Here is a 27,265-nt window from a genome sequence, read left to right on the forward strand (position 1 = left end):
TATGGCCCTCCTTTTAAACATTTCATACGTTTAAAAGGAGTATGAATGTTCACATTCATACGCCTATTTTTCCTGTCATACCTTTTATTATTGGTTGGTTCATTCAATCGACTTTTATTCATGCACTCTAGCTGCTGTTTTGCCCTTTCTATCGCACCATTCAACAACGTGATCTCATTCAATGCATCTATCTCATCTTTTTTATTCTCTGAGAAACCATTAATACCATCATTCACACTTTCTACATTCACACTCTCATAATTCTCATGTACAACCTTGTCGTTTCTTGTCATATCGCTATTTTCTTCATTCTGAAGGTTGACAAAAATATCACACTCACGATCCGAATTACACTTCAATTCCTCATTATCCCTACATTTTCTACACACATTCAATCCTTTATTATCATCTATCCACACTCCGACTTCACTCCGTGAAGCGTACATTTCGCAGCTAGTACACTGACTCATTTCTTTTATACTACTGTTCTTTGATAACGATGGCAAACCATCATTACTGGCTGCCATTTTCCTTCGTACAGGTGCCATAATTATTGCAACGTGTTTTATCAAATAATAAGTTATACACACCAAAAACACACAAACAGACGCACTAAAATACGCAAGGCAAACAAAACTACGCAATATTAACTAATTTTATCAACGATAACTGAAAATAATACTTATCTTATCAGGAGCTTGCACGAACACTACACACTACGATATAACCTCGAACTGTCAAATGCCTTTGAACTAAAAAAATGACAGTGCATGATTTACCCTCATCCACTATTCTTGTTACTCTCTTCTAAAAGTAATAAATTTAGTTTAATCCTTTATCCAAGTGTGAGCAAACAAAGTTTGCGCCTGAAAGTATCTTCAGGACTGGGTTAAGGTGGTACAACACCAGGGCAACTCCTTGCAAAGATGGAGCAAGCTACCATCACTCCTATCTCAGTATCTCCCATAATACAAAACACACCTCCTTGCGGATATGTATAATGTTATGCATTAAGGGAAGGGCCGCTACCCAGACTAGTTTCGACCTTTATTGAGGTCTCTTCAGTGGGAGCCAGGCCCAAGTGGAGACAACAAGTAGAGATGACCTTGCTAATGCTTCCGCATTAGCAAGGTCATCTCTATTTATAGGAGTTACCAACCGGTGTGCCACCTTTTTAATAAATTACTCTGGATTTAGAGAAAGAGGTTGAAAGTTCATTTTTCACTTGGTTAGACTATAATAAATTTAGTTTAATCCTTTATCCAAGTGTGAGCAAACAAAGTTTGCACCTGAAAATATCTTCAGGACTGGGTTAAGGTGGTACAACACCAGGGCAACTCCTTGCAAAGGTGGAGCAAGCTACCATCACTCCTATCTCAGTATCTCCCATAATGCAAAACACATCTCCTTGCGGATATGTATAATGTTATGCATTAAGGGAAGGGCCACTACCCAGACTAGTTTCGACCTTTATTGAGGTCTCCACTTGGGCCTGGCTCCCACTGAAGAGACCTCAATAAAGGTCGAAACTAGTCTGGGTTGTGGCCCTTCCAACAACAACGTTACTGGTTTGCTGGGTGAAGCATAAAATGCTTTTTGTTTTCCCCTTTGTCTGTGTCGAGAAACTTGATGGGGGAGTGGGGGTTTGTGAGCCTTATGCTCGCACTTTATGAACTATGGGGTTAGCTCTGTTCTGCTGAGAGCAGAATTGCCTTGGGTCTTTTATGTTTGTGAATGTCATGTTCACTGTAACTGGAAGCTTGTCTGACTAGTGGGTTAGGATGAGAGTGTGCTTTGCTGAAGAATTTTTTGGCTTGGTCCTGGAGGAGGGAATGGATGTCTGGGGTTCTGGTTTCTCTATGGATCTGCGTGTTTCTGACGAACCATGGGGCATTCAGGATCATCCGCAGGCACTTGTTTTGTATCCTCTGTAGTTTTAGGATGTTGGATTTGGATGTGTGACTCCATGTAGGGGTAGTGGCCCTTCCCTTAATGCATAACGTTATACATATCCGCAAGATGTGTTTTGCATTATGGGAGATACTGAGATAGGAGTGATGGTAGCTTGCTCCACCTTTGCAAGGAGTTGCCCTGGTGTTGCACCACCTTAACCCAGTCCTGAAGATACTTTCAGGTGCAAACTTTGTTTGCTCACACTTGGATAAAGGATTAAACTAAATTTATTATAGTCTAACCAAGTGAAAAATAAACTTTCAACTCTTCTAAAAGGTATCCCGATAACTAAAACAAGAGTGCCCTTTAACAAATCCATGCTGGCCTGCATAAATAATAGTGCCCTCATCTGCTGTATTGTGAATAAGAGTTCTTTCCAGTTTCTCTACTGGTGTCAAATGGTGCCAGTTCACTGGAGCAGTGTACATGGGGGGAAAAAAAGCATTTATGAGAAATAAATTGGAGGTAGTTGTTAATCTGTCATCAACACTATATATATACTACTCCTTATGTGTAATATTTATTAACATTGTAAATTGATTAATAAAATAAATTTATTAGTTGAATTTTTCATGTTGCAAAAAAAGTATGAAATTTACTGTTTCTTTCTTTGCAGGAAGAACTTGCAGTGAACAAGAAAAAAGTGCTCCAAGTTCAAGAGTGGCTTCAACAAAGTTTACACATATGTAGTAGTAATATCAAACAGGTAATGCAACATGTACATCCATAATATTCTTCTTTATGTCATTATATATCATCATCAAATTCTTGACATGTACAGGATATGATAGTACTACATGAAAAGCTTACATCACCATGAACTTCCTGTCTACAATTTTCTTCCAAATCAGTCTGTTACCTGTCAAGACTCCAACATTATCAGATCTTATATTTGTGTCTTCTTAAGGCACTTTTTACTGTATCAATCCATGTATATCTTGGTTTTCCTCTGGGTTTTTTCCCTCAACCTGGCAGAGAACACTTGTCTTGCTAATCTTTCCTCTCCCATTCTATTTAAGTGACCATACCACCTGAGATTAGCTCTGCTAACAGATTCCTGGATGCTAACAATGCCAAGTTCTTTCCTAATATCCTTGTTTTTAATATGATATTGCCATTGATGCCATGTATTCATGCTCCTAATCTTTCTCAGGACTCTCATATCTGCAGTCTCTGGTCTTTGGTCAAGTGTTTTACTTCTGACCCAGCACTCAGATCCATAAGTTAAAATTGGTTTGAACAATGTCTTGTATTCAGCTAATGTAGTGTTTTGATTAATTTCTCTCTTTTTTTCAATACCACTTTCCTTCATAATGTGATCCACAGAGATCAGTGATTTTCAACCTTTTCCATAATAGCACACCTAGACTAATTATTAAAATTCTGGCATACTAAAAATATATTCTTTTAACTTTTTTTGATGACCTGGCAAAAAATAGGCATAATTTTGATTGATTTACACACACAAGAAGAGGGAAGACCAGACACTAATAAGTAAATGCACAAATTAATCTCGTGGTGCACCTGAAGACCTCTCCCGACACACTGGTTGAAAATCACTGATATACATAATGAGTAACAGAGGGGATAATGTATATCCTTGTTTATTCAGTTGACTTTCTACCATACCAGATTTGTTGATTGTATTGTCTGTTTCCATATTTAACTTACTATCTTCACTAAAAATTGTGCCTAAGTGACCGAAATGTTCTACTTGTTCTATAGGTTCTTCATTCACAATGCAGTTGATATTTTCAATGCTTCTGACTATGTTCATTGTCTTTGTCTTTTTAATGCTGACCTTCATACCATATCTATTATAACAGTTATTCAATTTAATCAGGGAATCGTGCAGACTTGTACTGAATTTATTTAGAAGTATAACATCATCTGCATAAAGTAAAGTAAAGAGCTGAGATTAACATTTTCAATTTTGATATCAGGTTCAATACCACTTCATAACGTGATCCACATAGATAATATAGAGATTATCTATATGGATATTATCCATATAGATGATATCCATATAGATAAATAACAGAAGGGATAATGTATATCCTTCTCTGACACCAGATTTAACATTAAACTATCTTCCTGTACTTTCTTTAACCTCTAACTGCTGACTTACAACTCAAATAAAGACTATGTATTGCTTGATATAAAACCCCATTGACAACAGCCAACGTTTTTTTTTTTATTTATTTTTTTTTATATTGGGCCCATATATGAAAGGTTGGCTGGTCAACCTGTAGTACATTAGTACTGTAGATGGGTGGTGGGTTGAGAAAGGAGAAACCTGTTGACATTCGATTTAAAAGTGTATTTTGTATTCCTTGTGAAATACGTCAGGGGGAAGACTGTTCCATAGTACTGCAGTCGCAGGGATGAAGGAGAAGGAAAAGAAACTTGTTCTGTGGGTTTCAAGGTGTACTGTGAAAGTACACCTTGAATAATAGAAAGGATGTTGGGTGGCAGCTGTGCATGTTCCAATGGGCTTAGTACAGAGTGGGGGAATTATTGATGCTGTTTCAGATGAACATTTTCCATGGAAATATTTATAGAATATACAAATTGCAGAGACCAAGTGTCTGTGTGAAAGTGAGGGGAGCAAGTTGGTGAGAGATGGGTCATTTATCAGTCTAATTGCTATCCTCTGTATTGAGTCAAGCATTTTGAGGGAGCTTTGAGGAGCTCCACTCCAAATGTGAGAGCAGTATTCGATAGCTGGGCAGATTTGTGATTTGTATAATGTTAACAGCTGTTTAGAGGTGAAGTAGCGTTTTGTGTTTTGAATAACTTTTCTCTTGGTCTCTTGGCACCCTGTCATATGCCTTTTCCAGATCTACAAAACTTAAATACAGATCTTTGTTATATTCCCATGATTTCTTCAACTATCTATTGTAAAGTGAAAATCTTATCCTAACAGCCTCTATTTGGCCTGAATCCAGCTTGTTCTTCACCAAGCTTCCTTTCCACAATCCTTCTCAACTGTCTCTCAAGTATACTTGCATAAATCTTACCAGGAACACTCAGTAGGGAAATGCCTCTGTAATTCTCACATTCAGTTTTATTTCCCTTTATATATGGGTACTATGAGAGCTCTACTCCAAGCATCTGGAATTTGTCCCTCTGTCCAGGCCTTCTGAACTATGCAGTGCAGCCACTGTAAGACTTTTATATCTCCATACTTGAGCATTTCTGGTCGAATATCATTTACTTCAGCTGCCTTTCCACATTTCAGGCTTTTGATGGCTTTTTCTACTTCAAGTATGGATATGTATTCCTGATTGCATTTCTGTTCAGTGTTTTTTACCACTGTGCTGTCATCACTGCTTGTTTAATTTGGCAATTTTTCAAAGTAATTACTCCATACATCAAGGATGTCTTTTTCTCCTGTTTTCATGTCACCTTTATCATCTCTAATTCCTTTTACAGCACTCTTTCCTCCATTTCTGACTTCAACAGCCTTCAGAATATCTTGCCAGTTCTTGATATTTATTTTCTATATTCTTACCAAAGTCTTCTCATGAGATTTGTCTAGCAAGCTTTCTTATTTGTCTGTGTATTGTCTAAGTATTGTCTGTGTATTGTCTAGCTGACTTATTCGCCAGGAACTCTCGATATGCTTCTTTTGTTTCCTGCACTGTCTCTTTAACTTCATGTGTCCACCATGGAGTTCTGATTTTTCTATCCTTGCAGACAATCTCACTGTAAAAATCTAAATCGTTTGTGCCATTGTAAAATCTTGCTCTTAATTGATATCGATACTTGTTCAAAAGTTCTATACTCAATATTTTACTTTACTTAAGCTTAAGTACTCTATTTGATATACAGTCGTAACTCCGAGCTCTATATATGTTGCTTGAATTAGTCTCTTACTTTTAATCCTCTCATTCAACATTCCCCCCCCCCCCCTCTTGTCTCAAGGCTGTAATTATGATTCTTCATGTGCACAAAACTTTAGAACTAAGAAATTGCCTCTGGCTGGAGCCAATCTCTTTGTCTGAACTGCTGGCATTTTTTCTAAATTGAATTCCGAAAATTTATTTGTTTATTTCGACTGCTCCATCAAAATTCGTAGATAGGAGATGAATATCCTTCCAAAGAAAAACACTCAGCAAGGCATGGAATTTTTCTCTTGTACTTATCACTAAATCTAGCAACGCAAAGATTCTATCTATCAGTCATGGCTAATCAATACTCTAGGTCACACAGATTCGATTTTTATGAGCAGTGCATTGGTATGCAGGAATCAGGCAAATTATTTGACAAACTAAACAATTTATTCATGCTAATTGAATGTACACTAAAAGTTAACTAAACATTCAAAACCTCTCAGGCTCTATACCTTTCAGCAATATTAGCTTGGATTCAAATTAATCAACCTAGCTTTACAATTCTCTTTTAAGCAAATTGACTAATGCACTAATTATTCCTACGAATTATTCATACACTAAAACAGACTTGTGCATACTACATCATATTTCAACTGAGACATTAAATTATATCACGCACTTTAAACCGTCACATATATCAACTCTATCTTAACACACATAACTCAGCAGGATATTTCACAAAAATATAACTCATGATCTAGAGTCCTTATTACTGTTCTTAACTCTAACAAAATTTTACATACAATAGTCATTTCTGCCACAAATTTCACCTCTAGAAAATTCCTATGCAAGGCCTTACTTTTTAGCCAACTAGTCTGCAATAGTAGATCCTTTAGATCGTTATCTTCATCTTTTACCTTCCGATATAGCTCACTACTGGGCGCCTTTTACGATATCGAAGACATTTTATCAACGGAGACCTTTAGGAAATTTGGCGGCTGGAATTCGAACTGACCGTCATTCTGCATAATCGAGCCTTCTATTACTTCCGGACGTCTATTGGCAGACCGTGGATCTTCAACCTTGAATTGGCAAGACACACTGGAATTCCTTACATCGAGGACTGGAACCGAGAGCCGGAATAGCAAAGGAAGAGGCGATGGGAAAAAAAAACCCAAAAGTGCGTGTCTAAGCGCCACAAGCCACCAACGAGAAAGAGCCTTCTCAACTACCTGCGGGAAAGGAAGCCTCAGTCTATCAATCCTTCCCCTTTTTATTCGCTTCCTTCGACCTTGGAACTGCCACCGATTCATTCCCTCGGATTTTTCTTGGAAGGGCTTTCCCAGCCACCTTGATGTCTCTGCATTAAGGCAGGAAATCCCATGCATACTTGATCTTCGCGATAGTGATTGCCTTAGGTCATAAGTTAATCCGTCTGGAACTTTTCTTTGTTACAATTACATTTACACTTAACTTTCTTTGTTCTTTACAGAAATTTGGCAGTCACAATATTTAACAGTTTACTCTAAATTATTTCCATACTACATAAACATAAAAAAATTGCTAATTAACCACAATATTTTGTATGGATTTTTGTTTTCTAGTAAAATCGGCATATAAAGAATTGTTGTACAAAATCCTTCTATGCAAGATTTTACATCACCACATGCCTCTCTGGCAGAATCAATCAATGTTATCTTCAGGATTTGCCACTGAATCTCCAAGGTTTGGTTCCTGTTCTCAAACTCTTCCATTTTTTCTTGAATAATGTTTGTGTATTTTAGTCTACAGTTCACATCTGAGAGCCGCTCAACTTTTATTCGCTTGTTCTGTAATTGATCTGGTACTTATTCATATTTTCAGCTGGTGCCATTTCTTTGCCATTCAGGCTTCTTATGTTGATAGTACCGATCTTGAACTCTGGTTGTGTTGAGTTGGGGTGTGTTTCAGGATTTGTTCCAGTAGCTGACTTTTTGCTGTTCGCCCTGGTTCCCTAGTGAAAACAATGGGAGCCTTGTTTAACCAGGCGACATACCAGCCAGCATGAAATTCTGTCATGTTGTATCATCATTTTATATTGTGGTTTAAGCCAATAAGAATACAATTTGGTCGGCTAAATCCCAAATTTCCAGCCCATCTTTGTTCGTTTAGTATCCAGGTAGATACCTAACATGGTGCACCATGAGAAGGTGAGGATTGGACATTAGGTCAGAAGCCCTGGTCGGTTCTCTGCATTCCTTTAAAGGCTATATGGAGATTTCCTCTCAGTTATACAGCTTTGACCCTTAAGCATTCCATCATATATATATATTTTCTTTTTTTAGTCATTTTCCCACATATATTAGATTGCATAGCACTTCGTGTGCTATACAATCTAGTATATGTGGCTGATAAAGTATTAAAATAAAGGATTAATTAAAGATATGACACAAATATATAGTAGGGTTTTTTGTGAAGTTATTGCACTGATGCATTTGTCATATTTAACTGATAATCAACTCTCATTATAGCAAACTCGTAGTGATAAAACTCATTGTTTTATGGTGAGTTTTCTTTAGAATAGCATTATACCTATAGTGCCTTAGTTGAGACTTTCCAGTAGTTTATTGTGACAAGTGACTTTATAATAGCATTTGCTAATAGTGAGAGTTTACTGTAACCATAAGTTAGAATAGCATAAAACATAATTATTATAAATTATATTAAACTCAAACTAACTGATATTTCTGAATTTTCAAAATTATTATTTTTAAATTTCTTTTATTTTGTTATTCACACTTTATCCATAAAAATGCTTTGTCTCTAGCAGAGATGAAATCTGTTTTTATAATATCTTCATGCTATATTCTGCATAGAATATAGCATGAAGATATTATTTATACCTTTATTTAGATCTTAGATTGAGTTACCTTTCAACTTTTGTTTTAGATCTGAAGTTTGACTGTTATAAGGCCAATTTTGTGAGTCCTTCAAGCTCACTTTTGCTCTATCATGGAGTGTCTGAGTTATGCTTCCTTTTAGTCCATTAGAAAACTAAAATTAATTTAATTAATTTTTCGTGAAGCATGCAATTCATGTATTGTTCATGTGTCACTGTTGCAATGATGTACAGTACTTTTAACTTTTGGATATAAGACATAGAAAATTAAAGACACATAAAATGCACTTTTGCTCTATCATGGAGTGTCTGAGTTATGCTTCCTTTTAGTCTATTAGAAAACTAAAATTAATTAAATTAATTTTTCATTAAGCATGCAATTCATGTATTGTTCATGTGTCACTGTTGTAATGATGTACAATACTTTTAACTTATGGATATAAGAGCTGGGTTAGAAATAAAACACTTGATCAGAGACTGGAGACCATAGATATGGGAAAGATTAGGGAGGGGTTAACAGATAGCATCAGTGGTAGCCATATTTAAAACGAGATTATAAAGGAGCAGGATAGTGGTAGTATGAATTCAGGAGTGTGTGAGCAGAGGTAACCTCAGGTGGTATGGTCACTTAAACAGAATGGGAGAATGAAGGTTAGCAAAAAAGCATTTAAGCATTTTTTTGCATTGGAAAAAGATCCAGAGGAAGGACCAAGACCTAGGTGAATGGTACAGTAAAAAAGAGCTTTAGAAGACTGAAGTATAAGATCTGATAGTATTGTAGTCCCAAAAGATTACAGATTAATATTGGGGAAAATTGTCAGTAAGAAGTTAGTAATGATGTCAACTTTTCATGTAACATACAACAATACTTTGCATAGTGCTGTTTTTAATAGTGTGAGTTTTGCTATAGCAGATTATGATTTTTTAATAATTAAAAAAAATTTTAAACAGTTAGTTGAATATTACTGACATTCCGACTACTAAATCAGTATCGTATTGATTTAGCATACCATAGTAATACCTGTATTGATGCACACTTTAATATTATTTCTGTTTTTGTGCAGTAAAGTTCTGCTCATCTTACAATTATGAATGAGGAGAGGAAATGCACAAAACTTGTGAACCTAACAAATGTAAATAGTTAACACTAGAAAAGGACTTGAAATTATAAGGTGACATGGAGAAAGAGAATTGGATGCTAAAAAGCATGTGACAAAGGAAAATTGTCACCTCTATTTTTTAGTACGAACACTAATTAAGAAAGAAAGATCAAATCAATAAACATGGAATTGTTGTTGTTATGTTCCATCGAGTCGTTTTGGACTCCTGGTGATTCTATGAACATCTCTCAATTCAGATCTCCCTGGTCATATCTTCCTCTTCTCCTACTTCCATCAATTTTAGCAAGCATCATCATCTTCTCCAGACTGTCATTTGCTTGCATAATATGTCCAGACTATGACAATTTTTGCTTGATGATCATAGCTTCAAGGGAGCAATCTAGTTTTATTCTATCTATCACTGATTTATTGGTTTGCTTCGCTGTCCATGGTATTCTTAATAAGCATCTCCAAACCCATAATTCAAATGCATCTATCTTCCTTCTTTCACTCTTTCTCAGAGTCCAACTTTCATATCCATACAGTTCCACAGGAAATGGCATTGCTTTCACGATTCTGATTTTTGTTGCGAGGCTTTTAAATATCTTTTAAAGATCTTGCTTAAATTTCTCATCGCTTTCTTTCTGAGTAATAATAGTCTTCTAACTTCTTTAGTACAATACCCATCTTTATCAATTTGGGATTCTAGGAGCACAAAATTGTTAACTACTTCCATTTTCTCCCCATCTACTTCAAAATCATTAAGTTCATATGTTGCCATAACTTTTGTCTTTTTGAGGTTAAGTTTAAGGCCATATTTAGTACTTTCTTCTTTAACTTTCATAATAAGTTCCTCCAAATCTTCTTTGCATTCTGCTAGCAAGGTGGTATCATCTGCATACCTCAAATTATTAATATTTCTTCCATCAATTTTAATTCCAACTAAAGACTCCTCCAGCCATTCTTAAAATATATTTGCTGTACAAGTTAAATGGGCATCGAGATAAAATATCTCCTTCTCGCATCCCTTTACTATTGTGAAATATTCAGTTTCTCCAAGATCTGTTCGGACAGTAGCTTCTCTTACATAATAAAGATTCCTCGGAAGGATATAATGAAATGCTCTGGTACTCCCATTGCTCTTAACACATTCCACAGTTTCACATGATCTACATTCTGCATGAACTTCCAAAAGCCTTGCCATAGTCAAGGAAACAAAGGTAGCTATTCTTTTGATATTCCTATGCTCTTCCTATTATCCATCTCACATTGGCAATCTGATCTCTTGTTCCTCTGCCTTTTCGAAATCCTGCCTGTTCGCCTGGCATTTCTCTCTTCACGAATAGTTCCAGTCTTTTCTGAATGATCTTAAGTAAGACTTTACTTGCATGAGAAATCAGTGCTATAGTTCTGTAATTTTCACACTCTCTTGCATCGCCTTTCTTCAATAAAGGTATATAAACTGATTTTTTCCATTCCCTAGGCCATGTAGTTGTCATCCAAATTCGCTGACATAGAGTTGTTAAAATTTTAACTGCCGCTTCTCCCAGGGCTTTGAGCAGCTCACTAGGTATTTCATCTCCTCCTGGTGCTTTCTTCCTGGATAGCTGTTGCAGTGCCCACCTTACTTCATTCTCCAGTGGTACTGGCTCCTGTGTATAATCCTGCTCTTCAAATTTCTCAGTAATTTTGAAGTCCTTTCTATAAAGCACTATGTATACTCTTTCCATCTTTCTTTGATGTCTGCAGCTTCTGTAAGATATCCTTTGTGTTTACTTTTCAATATTGTCACCTTGGCACTAAACTTCCCTGTTAGTTCTCTGATCTTTTTGAAAAGATCGCTTGTTTTTCCTTACTTGTTTTGGTATTTGTTGGCATTCCTGGTTAAAATATTTTTCCTCGTCTCTTCTAGCTTGTCATTGAAACTCTGCATTCAAATGCTGTACTTAATGCAAATTTCCTCTGGCCTTCATTTTTCTCCTTTCCTGAGCAGTTTTGATGGCATCTTCTGACAGCCATTTAAACTTCTTCTTCTTACAAACTGTTGGAATATTCTTCTTTGCTTCTGTTTTGATTATATCTTTAATCTCTTCCCATAGTTCATCTGGTTCTCTTTTACAGAAATTGAGTGTGTTGAATCTGTTTATATTAATATTGTATTCAACTGATACGTTTTCAAGATCATATCCTCACCTCTACCTGGATACTGAACGAACGAGGATGGGCTGGCAATTTGGGATTTAGCCAACCAAATTGTATTCTTATTGGTAAAATACAAAATGATGGTACAACATGACAAAATTTCATGCTGGCTGGGGCATTGCCCAGTTAAACAAGGCCCCCGTTGTTATCGCCAGGGAACCAGGGTGAACAACGAAAAGTCAGCTACTGGAACAAATCTGAAAACACACCACAACTCAACATCACCAGAGTTAAAGATCGGTATTATCAACATAAGAAGCCTGAATGGCAAAGAAATGGAGCTAGCTGAGGAATTAGATAAGTACCAGATCAACATAATAGGGGTGACTGAAACAAAAAAAAAAGACAAAAACTGTTGAGATCTTTCTGAGCAATAAATACAAAATGTTATATTCAGGCAATGACAATCAAGAAAAAGAAGGAGTGGCCATAGTATTCAACACAAAATGCGAGACTAATCTTCTTGAATGGCAGGCAGTCTCAAGTAGAGTAATGTGGGCAAATATGAGAATGGAGAACTAGACAATGAGACTTATTTGTGCCTGTGGTCCCACAGAAGGTTCTATTATGGTAGAAGTGGGGGAAGTTTTTGAGGCTTTAGAAAAAGCAACTGACGCAATGAAAAAGGAAAAGTTGGTCCTTGTTGGGGATCTAAATAGCAGAGTAGGAAATGATTGTCAGACAGAAAAATATTTTGGTAAAGTTTGGAGAAAAGAGCAAAGCTAATAATAATGGCAAATATCTGTTGGATTTCTGCTCAGGACATGGATTGGTTATTACTAACACCATGTTCCAATATAAAAATGTGCATGTAGAAAGTATTTTACCTTGGGTATAATAAATGTTAAAGATACCAAGCTATTTTAAACCTGGTTTTACTCCATTTCCCAAGTAAGCACAAATAAGTCAAGTTTGCGCCTGCACGTAATGCAAGTCTAGCTGACTCTTTACCAGAACAAGGTACCATAAGGTGTTTTAACGTTATTAAATAAAAATCTCAGGAGGAGATATAAATGTAGAAAGTATTTTACCTTGGATATAATAAATGTTAAAGATACCAAGCTATTTTAAACCTGGTTTTACTCCATTTCCCAGTGATAACTTGTTCTGGTAAAATACTTATAAGCTCTGTATTACTAAAATCTTGATATTTCTAGCCTGGCTCCCACTGATGAGACCTCAATAAAGGTTGAAACCGGTCTGGTAGTGGCCCCTTGCCTTTAATACAAAGCATCATACATCTCCTGGAGATGTGCTTTGCATTATGGGTAAATATTAAGATTAGTGATCAGAGCTTATTCTACTCTTACCATGAGTTATCTTGGTCTTGCACTACCTGCAGGGTCAGCTAGACTTGCATTACGTGCAGGTGCAAACTTGACTTATTTGTCTGTTTGCTTACTTGGGAAATGGATTAAAACCAGGTTTAAAATAGCTTGGTATCTTTAACATTTATAAAAATCTGCACAAATTTAGATGAATTCAGAAGAGGCAAGGAATAAGAAAAGTCTCATTGACTATGTTATTGTTGATAGTGATTTTTATTATTATTATTATTTATTATTATTATTATTATTTGACACCACCAGGGAGTCCAAGGACTCATCGAGGGAGAGTGTGCCAACAGCATCGAACGATTGGTCCCCTTCCAACTACTAACTGCGCTCAAACTTACTTAACTGAGCCATTAGTAGCAGAGGCTCTACCAATCGACCTACCTTTGCCGGCTGTTTTCTCCCTGGTGCAGGACCCCAGAGTGTACAGAGGATTTGAAATTGGAAGTGATCACTATTTAATCTTGAGCAGAATAAAATTGAATTTCATATTGAAAAGAATAACATGTATCAGTGTTTTAAAGCGAATAAAAGTTGAGCATCTCTCATATGTGAATTGTAGACTAAAATACACAAAGATTATTGAAGAATAAATGAAAGAGTTTGAGAACAGGAACCAAACCTTGGAGATTCAGTGGCAATCCTTGAAGAAAACTCTGATTGATTCAGCTAGAGAGGCATGTGGTGAAGTTATCTGCAAGGATAGAAAAAATAGAACTCCATGGTGGACACAGGAAGTTAAAGAGGCAGTGAAGGAAAAGAAGAAAGCATACCCAAAGTTCTTGGCAAATAAGTCTACTTGTGCTTTTAGAGAATACAGAGACAAATGTAAGAAAGCTAAACAATGTGTAAAACTATCTAAACAATAGTCATGGGAGGACTTTGGGAAGAACATAGGAAATAAATATCAAGAAGGTGGCAAAATATTCTGGAGGTTGTTGAAGAACCTTAGGAATGGAGGAAAGAGTGCTGTAAAAGGAGTTAGAGATGATAAAGGTGACATGAAAATGGGAGAAAAAGATATCCTTGAAGTATTATGGAGTAATTACTTTGAAAAATTGCTAAATGAAACAAGCAGTGATGACAGCACAGTGATAAAAAAACACTGACCAGGCATGCAGTCAGGAATACATATCCATACTTAAAGTAGAAAAGGCCATCAAAGGCTTGAAATGTGGAAAGGCAGCAGGAGTAGATGATATTCGACCAGAAATACTAAAATATGGTGTTATAAAAGTCTTACAGTGGCTGCACTGCATAGTTCAGAAGGCGTGGACAGAGGGACGAATTCCCGATGATTGGGGTTGAGCTCTCATAGTACCCATATATAAAAAGGGAAATAAAACTGAATGTGAGAATTACAGAGGTATATCCCTACTGAGTGTTCCTGGTAAGATATATGCAAGTATACTTGAGAAACAGTTGAAGAATTGTGGAAGAAAAGCTTCAGGACAAATAGAGGCTGTCAGGATCAGATCTTCACTTTACGACATATAGTGGAGAAATCATGGGAATATAACAAAGATCTGTATTTAAGTTTTGTCAATTTGGAAAAGGCATATGACAAGGTGCTAAGAGAGAAGCTATTCAATATGCTGTAGTTATATGGTGTTAATGGAGCATTATATCAAGCAATACTTAGTCTTTATTTGAGTTGTAAGTCAGCAATTAGAATTGAAGGAAATACAGGAAGATGGTTTAATGTTAAATCTGGTGTGAGACAAGGATGTACATTATCCTCTCTGTTATTCGTTATCTATCATATATTTCCTTCATACGGATCACATTATGAAGGAAAGTGGTATTAAACATGATATCAAAATTGGAAATATTAATGTCAGCTCTTTGCTTTATGCGGATGATGTTATACTTCTAAATAAATCTGCTACAAGTCTGCAAGATTCTCTGGCTATATTGAGAAGCTGTTGTAATAGATATGAAATGAAGGTCAGCAATAAAAAGATAGAGACAATGAAAATAAGCAGAATCATTGAAAATGTCAACTGTGTTGTGAATAGAGAACCTGTGGAAGAAGTAAAACATTTCAGCTATTTAGGCACGATTTTTAGTGAAGATGGTAAATTAAATATGGAAATAGACAACAGAATCAGCAAAGCTGGTATGGTAGGAAGTCAATTGAATAAATTCATATGGAATAAGAGAGAAATTAGTCAGAACACTAAATTAGCTGTATACAAGACAGTGTTCAAACCATTTTTAGCTTATGGATCTGAGTGCTGGGTCAGAAGTAAAACACTTGACCGAAGACTAGAGACCGCAGATATGAGAGTCCTGAGGAAGATTACAGGCGTGAACAGATGGCATCAATGGCAATAACATATTAAAAATGAGGATATTAGGAAAGAACTTGACATTGTCAGCATCCAGGAATGCATTAGCAGAGCTAATCTCAGGTGGTATGGTCGCTTAAATAGAATGGGCGAGAAAAGATTAGTAAAAGAAGCGTTTTCTGCCAGGTTGGCAGGAAAACGACCCAGAGGAAGACCAAGATATAGATGGATTGATACTGTACAAAGTGACTTAGATAATAGAAATATAAGATCTGATAATGTTGGAGTCTTGACAAGTAACAGACTGATTTGGAGAAAAATTGTAGATAGGAAGTTAGTAATGATGTAAATTTTTCATGTAGTACTATCATATCCTGTACACCCCCTTGAAGGTATATACCAGGAATTTGATGATGATGATGAACTGATTGACATTTGCGTTGTTTTCAGTTTCCATAATTTCACATGTATCTTAATCACTAATAATTCATGGTCTGTTCCACAGTGTGCATCTGGAAAAGTCTTGTTGACAGACAGAATTGCACTTCTTCATTGTCTTTGTCCAAGTATATAGTCAATTTGATTTCTGTATTGTCCATCAGGTGATATCCATGTGCACAATCTCCATTTGTGCTGTTTAAAGCAAGTGTTAGCAACAAACAAAGAATTCTGTGCACAAAATTCAACTAGTCTCTTCCCTGCAGTGTTACGAATACATAAACTAAAACAACCTGTTATTTCTTGTTCCTCGGTTTCTCCCACTTTTGCATTCCAATCTCCGATAAGTAGCCATAAATCTTGCTTTGGTGTTGCATCTATCACTTCTTGTAACTTATTAATAAAATTCTTTTATATCTTCTTCTGGTGCCTCCGTAGTGGCTGTCTAAACCCGTATGATGGTCATATTCATTGGATGTCCACTGACTCTGAGAGAAATGATTCTGTCACTTACTGGATTATAACCTAATACATACCTAACAATCTTTTTTCTGAGTAAGAAAGATACTCCATTTTTACGACTTGTCTCATGTCCTGAGTAATATAATATAGTCCCTTGATTGAAAATGGCCCATTCCTGTCCATCTAAGTTCACTTATTCCAAATATATCCAGCTTCTTGCACTCCATTTCCATCTTTATTATTTCCAGTGACTATTAAATTATTTAAGGAATTTACAACGTATACTGGAATATTAATTAAAAGAAACTTTAATAAATACTTCCTATATTTCGACAATGTCACATTGCCTTCTTCAATGGGAACATACAACTATGATACGTGCATGCAGGCACTACAAAAAAAAAGCAATTGAGGCAGAAGAGAGAAACTACTGTTGTTCCTAGAGTCCTAATGGTGCCCCCTAGCAGGCTAAAGTGAGTTGTCTTGGCTGTTGGGCTGATGTTCTCATGATGCAAGCTTCCCAAATTTGGGGCAGTATTCTGTGGTGGGTATCCAGAACATGGTCTGCAAGCCCAGAGTGGCGAAACCGGGTGTAGTCTTTATGTTCTGAAATCCTGACATTTGCTGTCCTGCCTGTTTGGCCAAAGTAGGACAGTTTACAACTGCAAGGGACCTGGTATACCCCAGGTAGGTCTAGGGGAAGTGGTTGGTCTTTGGTGGAACAGATAATGGATGCCAATTTTTTATATGTTTGTAACAAGGAGTTAGGTCATATTTTTTTAAGATTTTGGTTATTTTTTCTGTAGTGCCCCGGATATAGGGAATGATGATGGATTTAGCATATTCTTTGTTATGAAGAATATGTCGGAAGAAAGCCACGTTGATACACCGCAGCAAGTTTAAATCTGAAAGATTGTTCATAGAATCAGCCTCAGCTCTAAAAAACTTTTGAAACTTCAACAAATATGGGTGCAGAGACTGCCCTAAATTTTGGAAGCTTGCATCACAAGAACATCAGCACAACAGTCAAGACAACCCAATTTAACCTGCTAGGAGGCACCATTAGAACTCTAGTAACAGCAGTAGTTTCTCTCTTCTGCCTCATTTGCTTTTTGTAGTGCCTGCATGCACATGTCATAGTTGTATGTTCCCATTGAAGATGGCAATGTGACATTGCCGAAATATAGGAAGTATTTATTAAAGTTTCTTTTAATTAATATTCCAGTATACATAAATTATGCATACTGGAATATATACTAAATAATTTGATAGTCATATTATAAGGAGCCAAAGAGGCTATTTTTATTTATTTGTTTTATTTATTTTTTTTCTGGCAGCGTATATTAAGTTAAGGGGATAAAAAATCCCCCATTATTTTAAAGTTTATTAAAGCATATTATATCTCCGAGTTTCGTATCCGGCTTTAAAATAATGGGGGATTTATTATTTCCTTAACTTAATAGTCATATGTTACCAACGTATAAGCCTTTCTACAAGAATTATTATTTCCAGATTATCTTGGTTCATACTTCTAATATTCCAAGTTCCAATTGTGGTTTCTCGTGAAACAGGGAGCTTCCCTTTTCCAACCAGCAACATCCATGAGCAAGCTTCCTTCCAGGTTTGACTTGGACACATGATAAAAACTAGTTCTACTTGTGGAAGCCCTCTGTTTTTCCCCAGTTGCATGTTGGATGCCTTCAGGCCTGGGGGTCTTACCATCCAGCACCATATTGTACTTTCTCATTTTTGGCATGTTCATAGAATGTTCCTGGCAAGGTACAGAGGTGGTTTGCCATTGCCTTCCTCTGGAATATTTTTCGACTTTCCAATCTAGATCTACACTGTTCCGTGAAAACGGGGGCACCTCTGGAAGGATGTGACTCTTCGCCACGCAGTATGGTCTTGGTAAAGGAGAGGCTAAGTCTCTGTATTAGAGATTTATTGCACCTATCTTTACCCTGGAATAATTCCCAGTAAGGAAATTATCCCTTATCCCCAAACATGGAATACCCACAGCATATTATATGACAAAAGGGATCATTAAATGTAGAAAGTTCTGCAGTGGATAACATGGAACGTCTTTTAATGATACAGATTGAAGACTACAGTTAGAAAAAAAAATTCCATTAAGTAAGATGATAATTCAAGTTAAAGCAACAATAAGTCTCTATAAGGCAGTAAAAGAAATGGAGATGAAGGGTAAACCTTTTTTCAGCAAGTCATGGCTAGTTTTATAACTTTAAAAGACCATTACCATTTGACACTTTTATTAGGAGTACAATAAAATTCCGTACTATTTATTTATTTATTTTTGTTTAATTTTAATCTTTTTAATTTTTCTGTGTATTAATTAGTATTTCTGGGGAGTTTGCAGTAAACAAATGATCCACAATTATTTTTTTCACAGTACTATAATTCTCTGTTTGGAATGCATAACATTGTAAAACATTATAATGTTATAAAAAGTGTGGTTTTACATAGCACGAAACGTTTTGTCGCCTGTTAACTGCATTATGCAAGATATTTCTGTATACACCTGAGGGTACATGTCAGAAATTTGATGATGGTTATATATTGTAGATATGTTAAAGTGAATAGATTGTGTAATACTCTGGAATTTGGAATATTTAACTTGGAATTTGTTTTGTACATCTTAAAAATATTGGGTTGACATGGTTAAGGTGAGATGAGTAATTGTTGAGAACAGTTGGAAATTCTGTTAGTATAGGGAATTCAGAGATACTTGGAAATGGATTTTGAATCTAAATCACACATTTATTGACAAATAAATGACAAGTATTTGTTGTATTCTGATTTTTGATTTTATTCTCCACTAGAATCAAGTGCCACTTTTGCTACTTGATGGACCAACTGGAGTTGGCAAAACAACAACTATTAAAGTACTAGCATTACAGTTGGGTGTTGAGATTAAGGAGTGGACTAATGCTCTTTTCACTGCTAGAAGAGATGGTACGAACATCTTTCAACTGTTATTTTTGAATTTTTTTAATTATTACATTTTAATTTGTTAAAAATTCTCATTTCTGTTATTCTGCTTTTTTTTTTTTTTAAATTACATTAATTAATTATTGCCAGTAATATTACTCATTATTAAAATAACATGACTGCAGATTGTCCCAGTAGCTGGGATATAAATTCTTTGCTGCATGAAATGCAAAATAAATAAAATAAAAAAAAAATTAGCACATGCTAGCTGTGTTATTGTTGAGTAAGAAGGGGGGTAATAAAATAACTTACTTACTTAGGTGATTCTGTATTAAATAGAAATTGATTTTATTATTATTATACAGGGTTGTTCAAAATTCCACATACAAACTTTGAGGGGAGGTAGAGAACATCAAAATCAACCATATTCACATGGGAAAGCATGACCGGAAACTCCACCCGAAAGTGATAGGTGGTGCTGTCTGCCAGGCTCCAAGTGAGCAATTGGGGCTTCCTCATTCAAGCTTTCGACGTCGTATGAAGAACATGCATTGTTTTATGAATGCTGAGATGGCAGACATGCACCTAGTTTACCATATTATGTATCCACCTACTATTGAACTGTTCAGTTATGCCTAATAAAGTTTTTTACACTACTTACTGCCATGTGTTATTTCTGTATCTTTGTGTCCCTGTTATTATACTTTCCGGTGGCATTTCTAGTCATGTTTTCCTATATGAATATGGTCGATCTTGATGTTCTCTACCTCCCCTCAAGGTTTGTACATGGAATTTTCAACCACCCTGTATATACTGATGATCGTGCTCTCCTTGAACACATGCACTGACGATGCATTCGCAATGTCAAATGGTAACCCATTCCAGATACACACCATATCCATGAGAAGAATCTGCATTTTACATTTCCTAATCACACATTTAGCTGGTTTCTAGGAACAACCCCAGATTCCCCACCCCCACAAGCTGAAAAATCTCATTTGTATCTGTACTGTAGTATGCCTTGACTAACTTGTATGTTTCTATCATATCTGTAAACTATAGAATAACACATATGTCACAGTAAATAACTTTTTTTATTATGTAAATATCTCATCTTATGTATCATAAGACACCATCAGTACAATTATCAAACAACAATAGGAATTGAATTCAAAAAACTAGTAGCGCACAGTAGCTTAAATTGGAATTCCTGTATATATACAGTCATGTTTCATGGATCAAAACTACTGTGCTGAAATTAAATTAAAATGTAACAGGTAAATTAATTAATACAGTTGAGGATAACAATTTCCCAAACTTTTGGAATAGTGAGATAGTCATTCTGATTCAGATTAGGTCTATGAAGTAAGTTGAAAGTTTATTTTTTTTTTCCACTTTTTTTCCATTCTCCACTTGGGCCTTGCTCCCACTGAAGAGACCTCAATAAAGGTCGAAACTAGTCTGGGTAGTGGCCCTTCTCCTAATGCATAACATTATACATATCAGCAAGGAGATGTGTTGTGCATTATGGGAGATACTGAGATAGGAGTGATGTTAGCTTGCTCCACCTTTGCAACGAGTTTCCCGGTGTTGTACCACCTTACCCCAGTCCTGAAGATACTTTCAGGTGCAAACTTTGTTTGCTCACACTTGGATAAAGGATTAAACTAAATTTATTCTATGAAGTAAAGCTTAAGCCCTTTCTTTATATAAACATTCATGTTTATATATGGATCTGTGTAGTAGCTTATCATTCAAATATATAAACAAGAGGAAGGAGCAGTGGGGCTCACCCTTATCACCCAACTTTTTTCTTGAACACAGAACCAGAACTCTTCTCATTTCTACAAAAATTCAACACCCTGCATCCTTGTATCAAGTTCACACTAGAAAAAGAATCATCAAAAGGTATTTCCTTTCTTGATGTACACATCCAGCATAAATAAGATGGATCCATTTCCACTTCTGTGTACCGAAAACTAACTTTTTTCAGGTCGTTATATGCATAATACATCAGCTTATCATCCATCTCAAAAATATGGCATCATGAAATCTTTAATATCCAGAGCGCACAAGATTTGTTCTTCTGAAGAATCTCTAAAACAAGAATTAGAAATTATTAAAGAAACAGCCTTGCAAAGTATTAGCCAACTAAATTACTAAATGGATATAATCCAATGACAACCCAAAAAATAATTAACCACTCTCCTACAAATCAACCCAGACAAGAAGAAATAAACCTGACCTTGCACATGGAATCGAAAACACTAACCACAGGATCCACTGCCAAAAAAAAAAGAAGTAGGATTTGTCAAATTGTGCAAAATAGTGATTGACAGCCTTGACGACATCCTCGTTCTAAGAAAATTTTTAAGTTTGAGAACAAGAAGAAGTCACACAGGGCCAAGTCTGGAGAATACGGTGGATGTAGAACCAATTCGAACTTCAATTTGTGCAATTTTACCATTGTGACGGCCGATGTGTGGGACAGTGCGTTGTCTTGATGAAAGAGCACAATTTTTGTGTGCCATCTTGGCTGTTTTTTCTTCAGTTCTTCTTTTAAACAGTCCAACAATGACATAATAGACTCCTGTTATTGTCTTACCCTTTTCCAAATAGTATATCACGATAATTTCTTGGAAATCCCAAAAAACAGTGGCCATCACTTACTCAGCTTACAAAACGGTCTTTGCTTTTTTTGGTGCTCTTTCACCGGGCATTGTTCACTGTTTTGACTGCTGCTTGGACTCAGTTGTGTAGTGGTGGATCCAAGTTTCATCTACAGTCATGAATCGATGCAAAAAATCCTGCGAATTGCAATTAAACATCGCCAAACACTGTGTTGAAATGTCTTCGCATGTGTTTTTGATTGATAGTCAACAATCGCAGTACCCATCGCGCACACAGCATTTTCATGCAGGATATTTTTCGTGCAGAATATTATACACCCATTCAGTTGAGATGCCTACAATCTCAGCAATCTTGTGCACTTTCACTCGGCATTCTTCTATGATGATACCATGGATTTTGTCAATCATTTCCTTCCTAGTGACCTCAGTTGGGCATCCGGAGCATGCTCCATCTTCAATGGACTTACGACCACATTTAAACTCATTTAACCAATTTAACCAAAAATAAATAGCCTTTAATTCTGGTGCAGAGGCCCTATGAACTGCACCTAACTCGGCTTTGATCTGCGTGGCTGTCCACTTCTTCAAATAAAAGTGTTTTATCACTGCATGAAACTCGTTTTTCTCCGTTTTTATGAAAAATGCAAACACAGTCATTTTAAATGTTTGCCAAACAAGAACTATGCATCGTACATGGCTAAAATTTTGCTAGGGGTCATGAGAAAGGTGATATGTGTCGACACTGGTACGAATGAACGAATTGTATCGCCATCTATTTGAAATTTACCAAACTTTTCAAACGGCTCACGTATGTAGAGGGATTCCAATTTAAGCATGTATGCTACTGCTTTTTTGAATACAATTCCTATTCTTGTTTGATAATTGTACTGATGATGTCTTATGATACATAAGATGAAATATTTACATAATAAAAAAGTTATTTACTGTGGCATACATGTTATTCTATAGTTATGGATACCCTACAGGTCTCACTATATATATGTGTGTGTGTGCAGTCATCCCTCGACTTGTGTCCGTTCAAAGATATGTCCATGATCCCATAAGGGAATAAATAACATTTTCAACTATTCTTTCTAACAAGATGCAAGCGAGCATAAAGTAAAAAGGTTTCTATTTAGTCACAATGCATCATGCGCAGTGGCAACTGCACATGATGCATTGATAAATATTTCGCGATATTTTGTGCAACATGGCCCTTATGCACCCAGTCAAAAAAACCTATTGACGCATCACAGAAAAAGAGCGAGCAGTTGATCCTGAAACAAAGTTGCAAGTTATAAAGCAACGTGAAGCTGGTAAGCCCTTCAGTGTGATTGCACATGACTTCGGATGGTCACATTCTGCAGTGACCATTTTGAAAGGATCTGCTTCCATTAAATCGACGATAGTGACGAAGCAACGACAAGGTCCTATCAGTGATATGGAAAAGCTACTTGCTTCATGGATAGAGGACTTGAAACAAAAGCGCATACCTCTTAACACTATGACCATAATGGCTAAGACACTAAATCTCTTCAACATGTTGAAGGAGAAAGCAGGGTGGGACTACGAATTCAACTCTTGTTCTGGTTGGTTCATGAGATTCAAGCACATTTTGCCCTGCATAATGTGAAAATGTGTGGTGAATGCAAAAGTGCTGATGAGAAGGCTGGCAAGGAAATCGGATAAAATTATCAGGAGGAAAAATTATTTGCCACAGCAAATATTTAATATGGATGAGACCTTGTTTTGGAAAAAAAATGCTCAAGAGGACATTCATCCAAAAAAAACTAAAATCTGTGTCTGGTTTCAAAGCTCTTAATACGGCGTTAGTAAAGTGGCAGTGTCACAGTTATTTCTTTCTATATGTTTGGGATCTGTGACACCCCACCTTACTAACGTCAGGTTAAAGACCATATTATGATTCTGTTAGGGGGCTAATGTGACTGAATATAAACTGAAACAATTTGTGATATGGCACAGTGAGAATTCACGAGCCTTCAAAAACATTAGGAAGCATACTCTTCCATTCATTATTGGAACAATATGAAGTTGTGGATGACTCAAAAATTGTTTGAGGATGCCTTAATCAATTATGTGAGTGAAATGGAAAGCTGTTGTGTGAAATTCTGCCAATGCAGAATTTAAAAGTTTATTAACTCTTAATAATGCTCCAGTCATCCACCTTACATCGGTGATCCTCACCCCAAGATCATGTTTCTCCCTCCAAATATTACTTCATTGATCAAACTGATGGATCATGGAGTTCTTGCAGTGTTTGAAGCTTATTATCTATAGGGAACTTTTTCACAAGCCATTTCTGCCACTGAAGGAAATAATCAGACTCTTGTGCAATTCTGCAAAGCATTCAATATTTATCTTGCTACTAAAAATATTGCTGTGGCTTGGGATGAAGCGACCTCTCAATGTGTTAGTGGCGTATGGAAAAAGACGTTAAAAAGATTTGTGCATGATTTTGGAAGTTTTAAAAAAATGAAGACCTTTGTAAATTGAGTGAAGAAATAGTGGGCTTAGCAAACAATCTGAATCTCAAAGTGAATGATGGCATAATTCAATTTAAAGAAAGTGCCCCTGAAAAGTTGACCAACGAAGAAGAATTGGTCGAACTGGAGGAACAACATGTTGCAGAAGAGGAAGAACGAGAAAAGGAAGAGGCAAAAGAGAAACAACAAGAGGTAGTTAAACAATTCACAGTGAAGGATCTTGTGGAAATGTTCTCTGCAAGTTAGCGATGTTCTCAAAATGTTGAAGACATGGACCCCAATGTTAAACACTACTTATTTGTAGAAAGGAAAGTATATGATGCATTTGCTTGCTATAAACAAATTTATAATGAAAAGAAGAAGAGGAATAAGCAAAGTACTTTGGACATTTTCATCAAAAAAACAAAGGTTACACCAGAAGAGCCACAGCCTGGTCCTTCACATAGGGAAGGTAATTAAGATGTGATTGTGGAGGAAGATTTGGGTGATTATTCTCCTGTTTTATAGTGGTAATAATATACAGTACAGTTTTATAAGGTTTAAAAATTAAAATGACAGTATACTTATCACAGTTAAGTCCCTAACCCCTATAACTCTGTTGATTTAATGTATCGACTTAAGTCCTGCCGGATGGTACGGAACCCCGACATAAGTCGAGGGATGACTGTATATATATATATATATATATATATATATAAAACTATCATATCTTGTCTCTACCATTTATTCTTCAAACTCTGAATTCCCTTTAATTTGAACACAGGTTCAGAAGAGATGAAAATCTCTTCACACACCAGTCTAGATGTAGTCTTGTCAATAGGGAATGAAATGTGGAAGGTAATTAAGATGTGATATGTGTGATAAGATGTGGAGGAAGATTTGGGTGATTATTCTCCTGTTTTATAGTGGTAATAATACACAGTACAGTTTTATTCTTCCCTTGAAAACTTTTTAAAGGGAAGAATAAAATAGAATAAAAACAAATCAATCTGTTATCTGTCAAGACTCCAACATTATCAGATCTTATATTTCTGTCTTCTGAGGCAATTTTTACTGTATCAATCCACCTATATCTTGGTCTTCCTCTGTTTTTTTTTTTTCTTGCTTTTTTTCTTTCCGCTCCCATTCTGTTTATGTACTGAACGAACCCTGTAGAACCACTTGTAATCTTTCTACTCCCTGATACTCCTCCCCCATATCCATCTGTCTGATATCTGCCAGAGAGCCAATCACCAATCCAATCCACTAACGTGATATCCAAATCCATATGTTGCAACTTAAAAATCAAGCTGTCATGTGGTACCCTATCAAATGCTTGAAAAATCCAAAAAAATGACAGTGCATACCTTATCTTCATCTATTGCTCTTGTTCCTCTCTTGTAAAATGTTACTAGATTACTATAACAAGAGAGTATGTTGACCTGCTTGTTATAGATTACTATAACAAGCAGGTCAACATAAATATTATTTATGTTGACCTGCATAAATAATATTGCCTCCATCTACTCAATTCTGTATACGAGCTCTTACCAATTTCTCCAAAACCTTAACAACTACAAAAAATAAATAAATAAATAAATAAAAACTACGAACAGGCTTATAGTTTGATACCTCTTCTACTCCCACTCTTATGCAATGGTCCTATCTTATCCTCCTTCAACTCTCCATGTCCCATTGCAACATTTTTATTAACAGCCAAGCTAATGGCACAGTTAGTTTCATGGCACATTTCAATAAAACACGTGGTGAAATTCCATCTAGGCCCTCTGCCTTATTAACATTTAACATACTCAGTATTCAGAATACATCATCTTCCTTCACTTCTAACACCTCATCACTCATTATCCTCCAAGGAATATAGCCTGCTGTCCCAGGATCAAACACTCTAATAAAGTGATCACTAAATAGTTCAACTATGCCATCTCTTCGGTCACCTGATTCCCATCTCCATCCAGCAAGGTAATCCGTCCATTATCATTTTTCCTACTCGCCACATAGCGGAACAACTCTTTGGATTGCAGCATTAGTCTCCTCTCATATTCTAATTTTTCTGTCCTTACATTACCAGTCAGTTTCATATCCTCAGCCCTATATTCCTCATTCAACTGTTCTCCACCTTTCTTTTTATATGTGTTTTATAATCACCAAAGTGGTGAAGGATACCTAAAGGATTGCTGTATTACCAAGAAGGATAGGACACTGACCAGCAGAGATAGAAGAGGTGTTCCATTGTATAAAACCCTGATCAGACCACATATGGATTATTATGCTCAGATTGGATTGCTGGCATTTGAAGGGAATAAATTAACCTTGCAGAGGATGCAAAGGCAGATAACAAAAATTATATCAGGACTGTAAGGATAGACTGAGTGGAATAAAATTACGTTCTATATTTTATATTATCCTGCTTTGTCTTTAATTTTTATACTTAATATTCGTGAATGGATGACTGCCTTAACTATCAACTGCTGCCATTTATTTCTTTCGACTATGTCCCATGTTCTTGTGCTCTATAGTATCTTAAAACAAATTTATTTGTTTTAAGATACTATAGAGCAGTCTTAAAACAAATTTATTTGTTTTAAGACTGCGCCAGTTAGATTATATATTGAGTGTGAGATTATAAGATCTTAAATCAAAGACAAAGCAGATATCATTTATATTCCTCACTTTTATGTGTGTGTGTGT

At 36.0% G+C, this 27,265-nt stretch overlaps 1 protein-coding gene across 8 annotated transcripts in view; it reads left to right on the forward strand.

Moving 5' to 3' along the window:
- The window catches only part of Rad17 (Rad17 checkpoint clamp loader component), a 404,427-nt gene that overhangs the window by 73,055 nt on the left and 304,107 nt on the right, over nt 1-27,265 (forward strand). For all 8 annotated transcript variants that reach the window (XM_090401715.1, XM_090401712.1, XM_090401709.1 and 5 more), the window contains 2 exons: nt 2,570-2,659; nt 19,335-19,467. In XM_090401715.1, the coding sequence (XP_090257841.1) occupies nt 2,570-2,659; nt 19,335-19,467 (223 nt within the window). The remainder of the gene's footprint in view (nt 1-2,569; nt 2,660-19,334; nt 19,468-27,265) is intronic.

This window comes from Typopeltis vanoorti, chromosome 12, assembly GCF_054136105.1.
Source record: "Typopeltis vanoorti isolate ZY-2024b chromosome 12, IOZ_Tvanoo_1.0, whole genome shotgun sequence".
Lineage (NCBI taxonomy): Eukaryota > Metazoa > Arthropoda > Arachnida > Uropygi > Thelyphonidae > Typopeltis > Typopeltis vanoorti.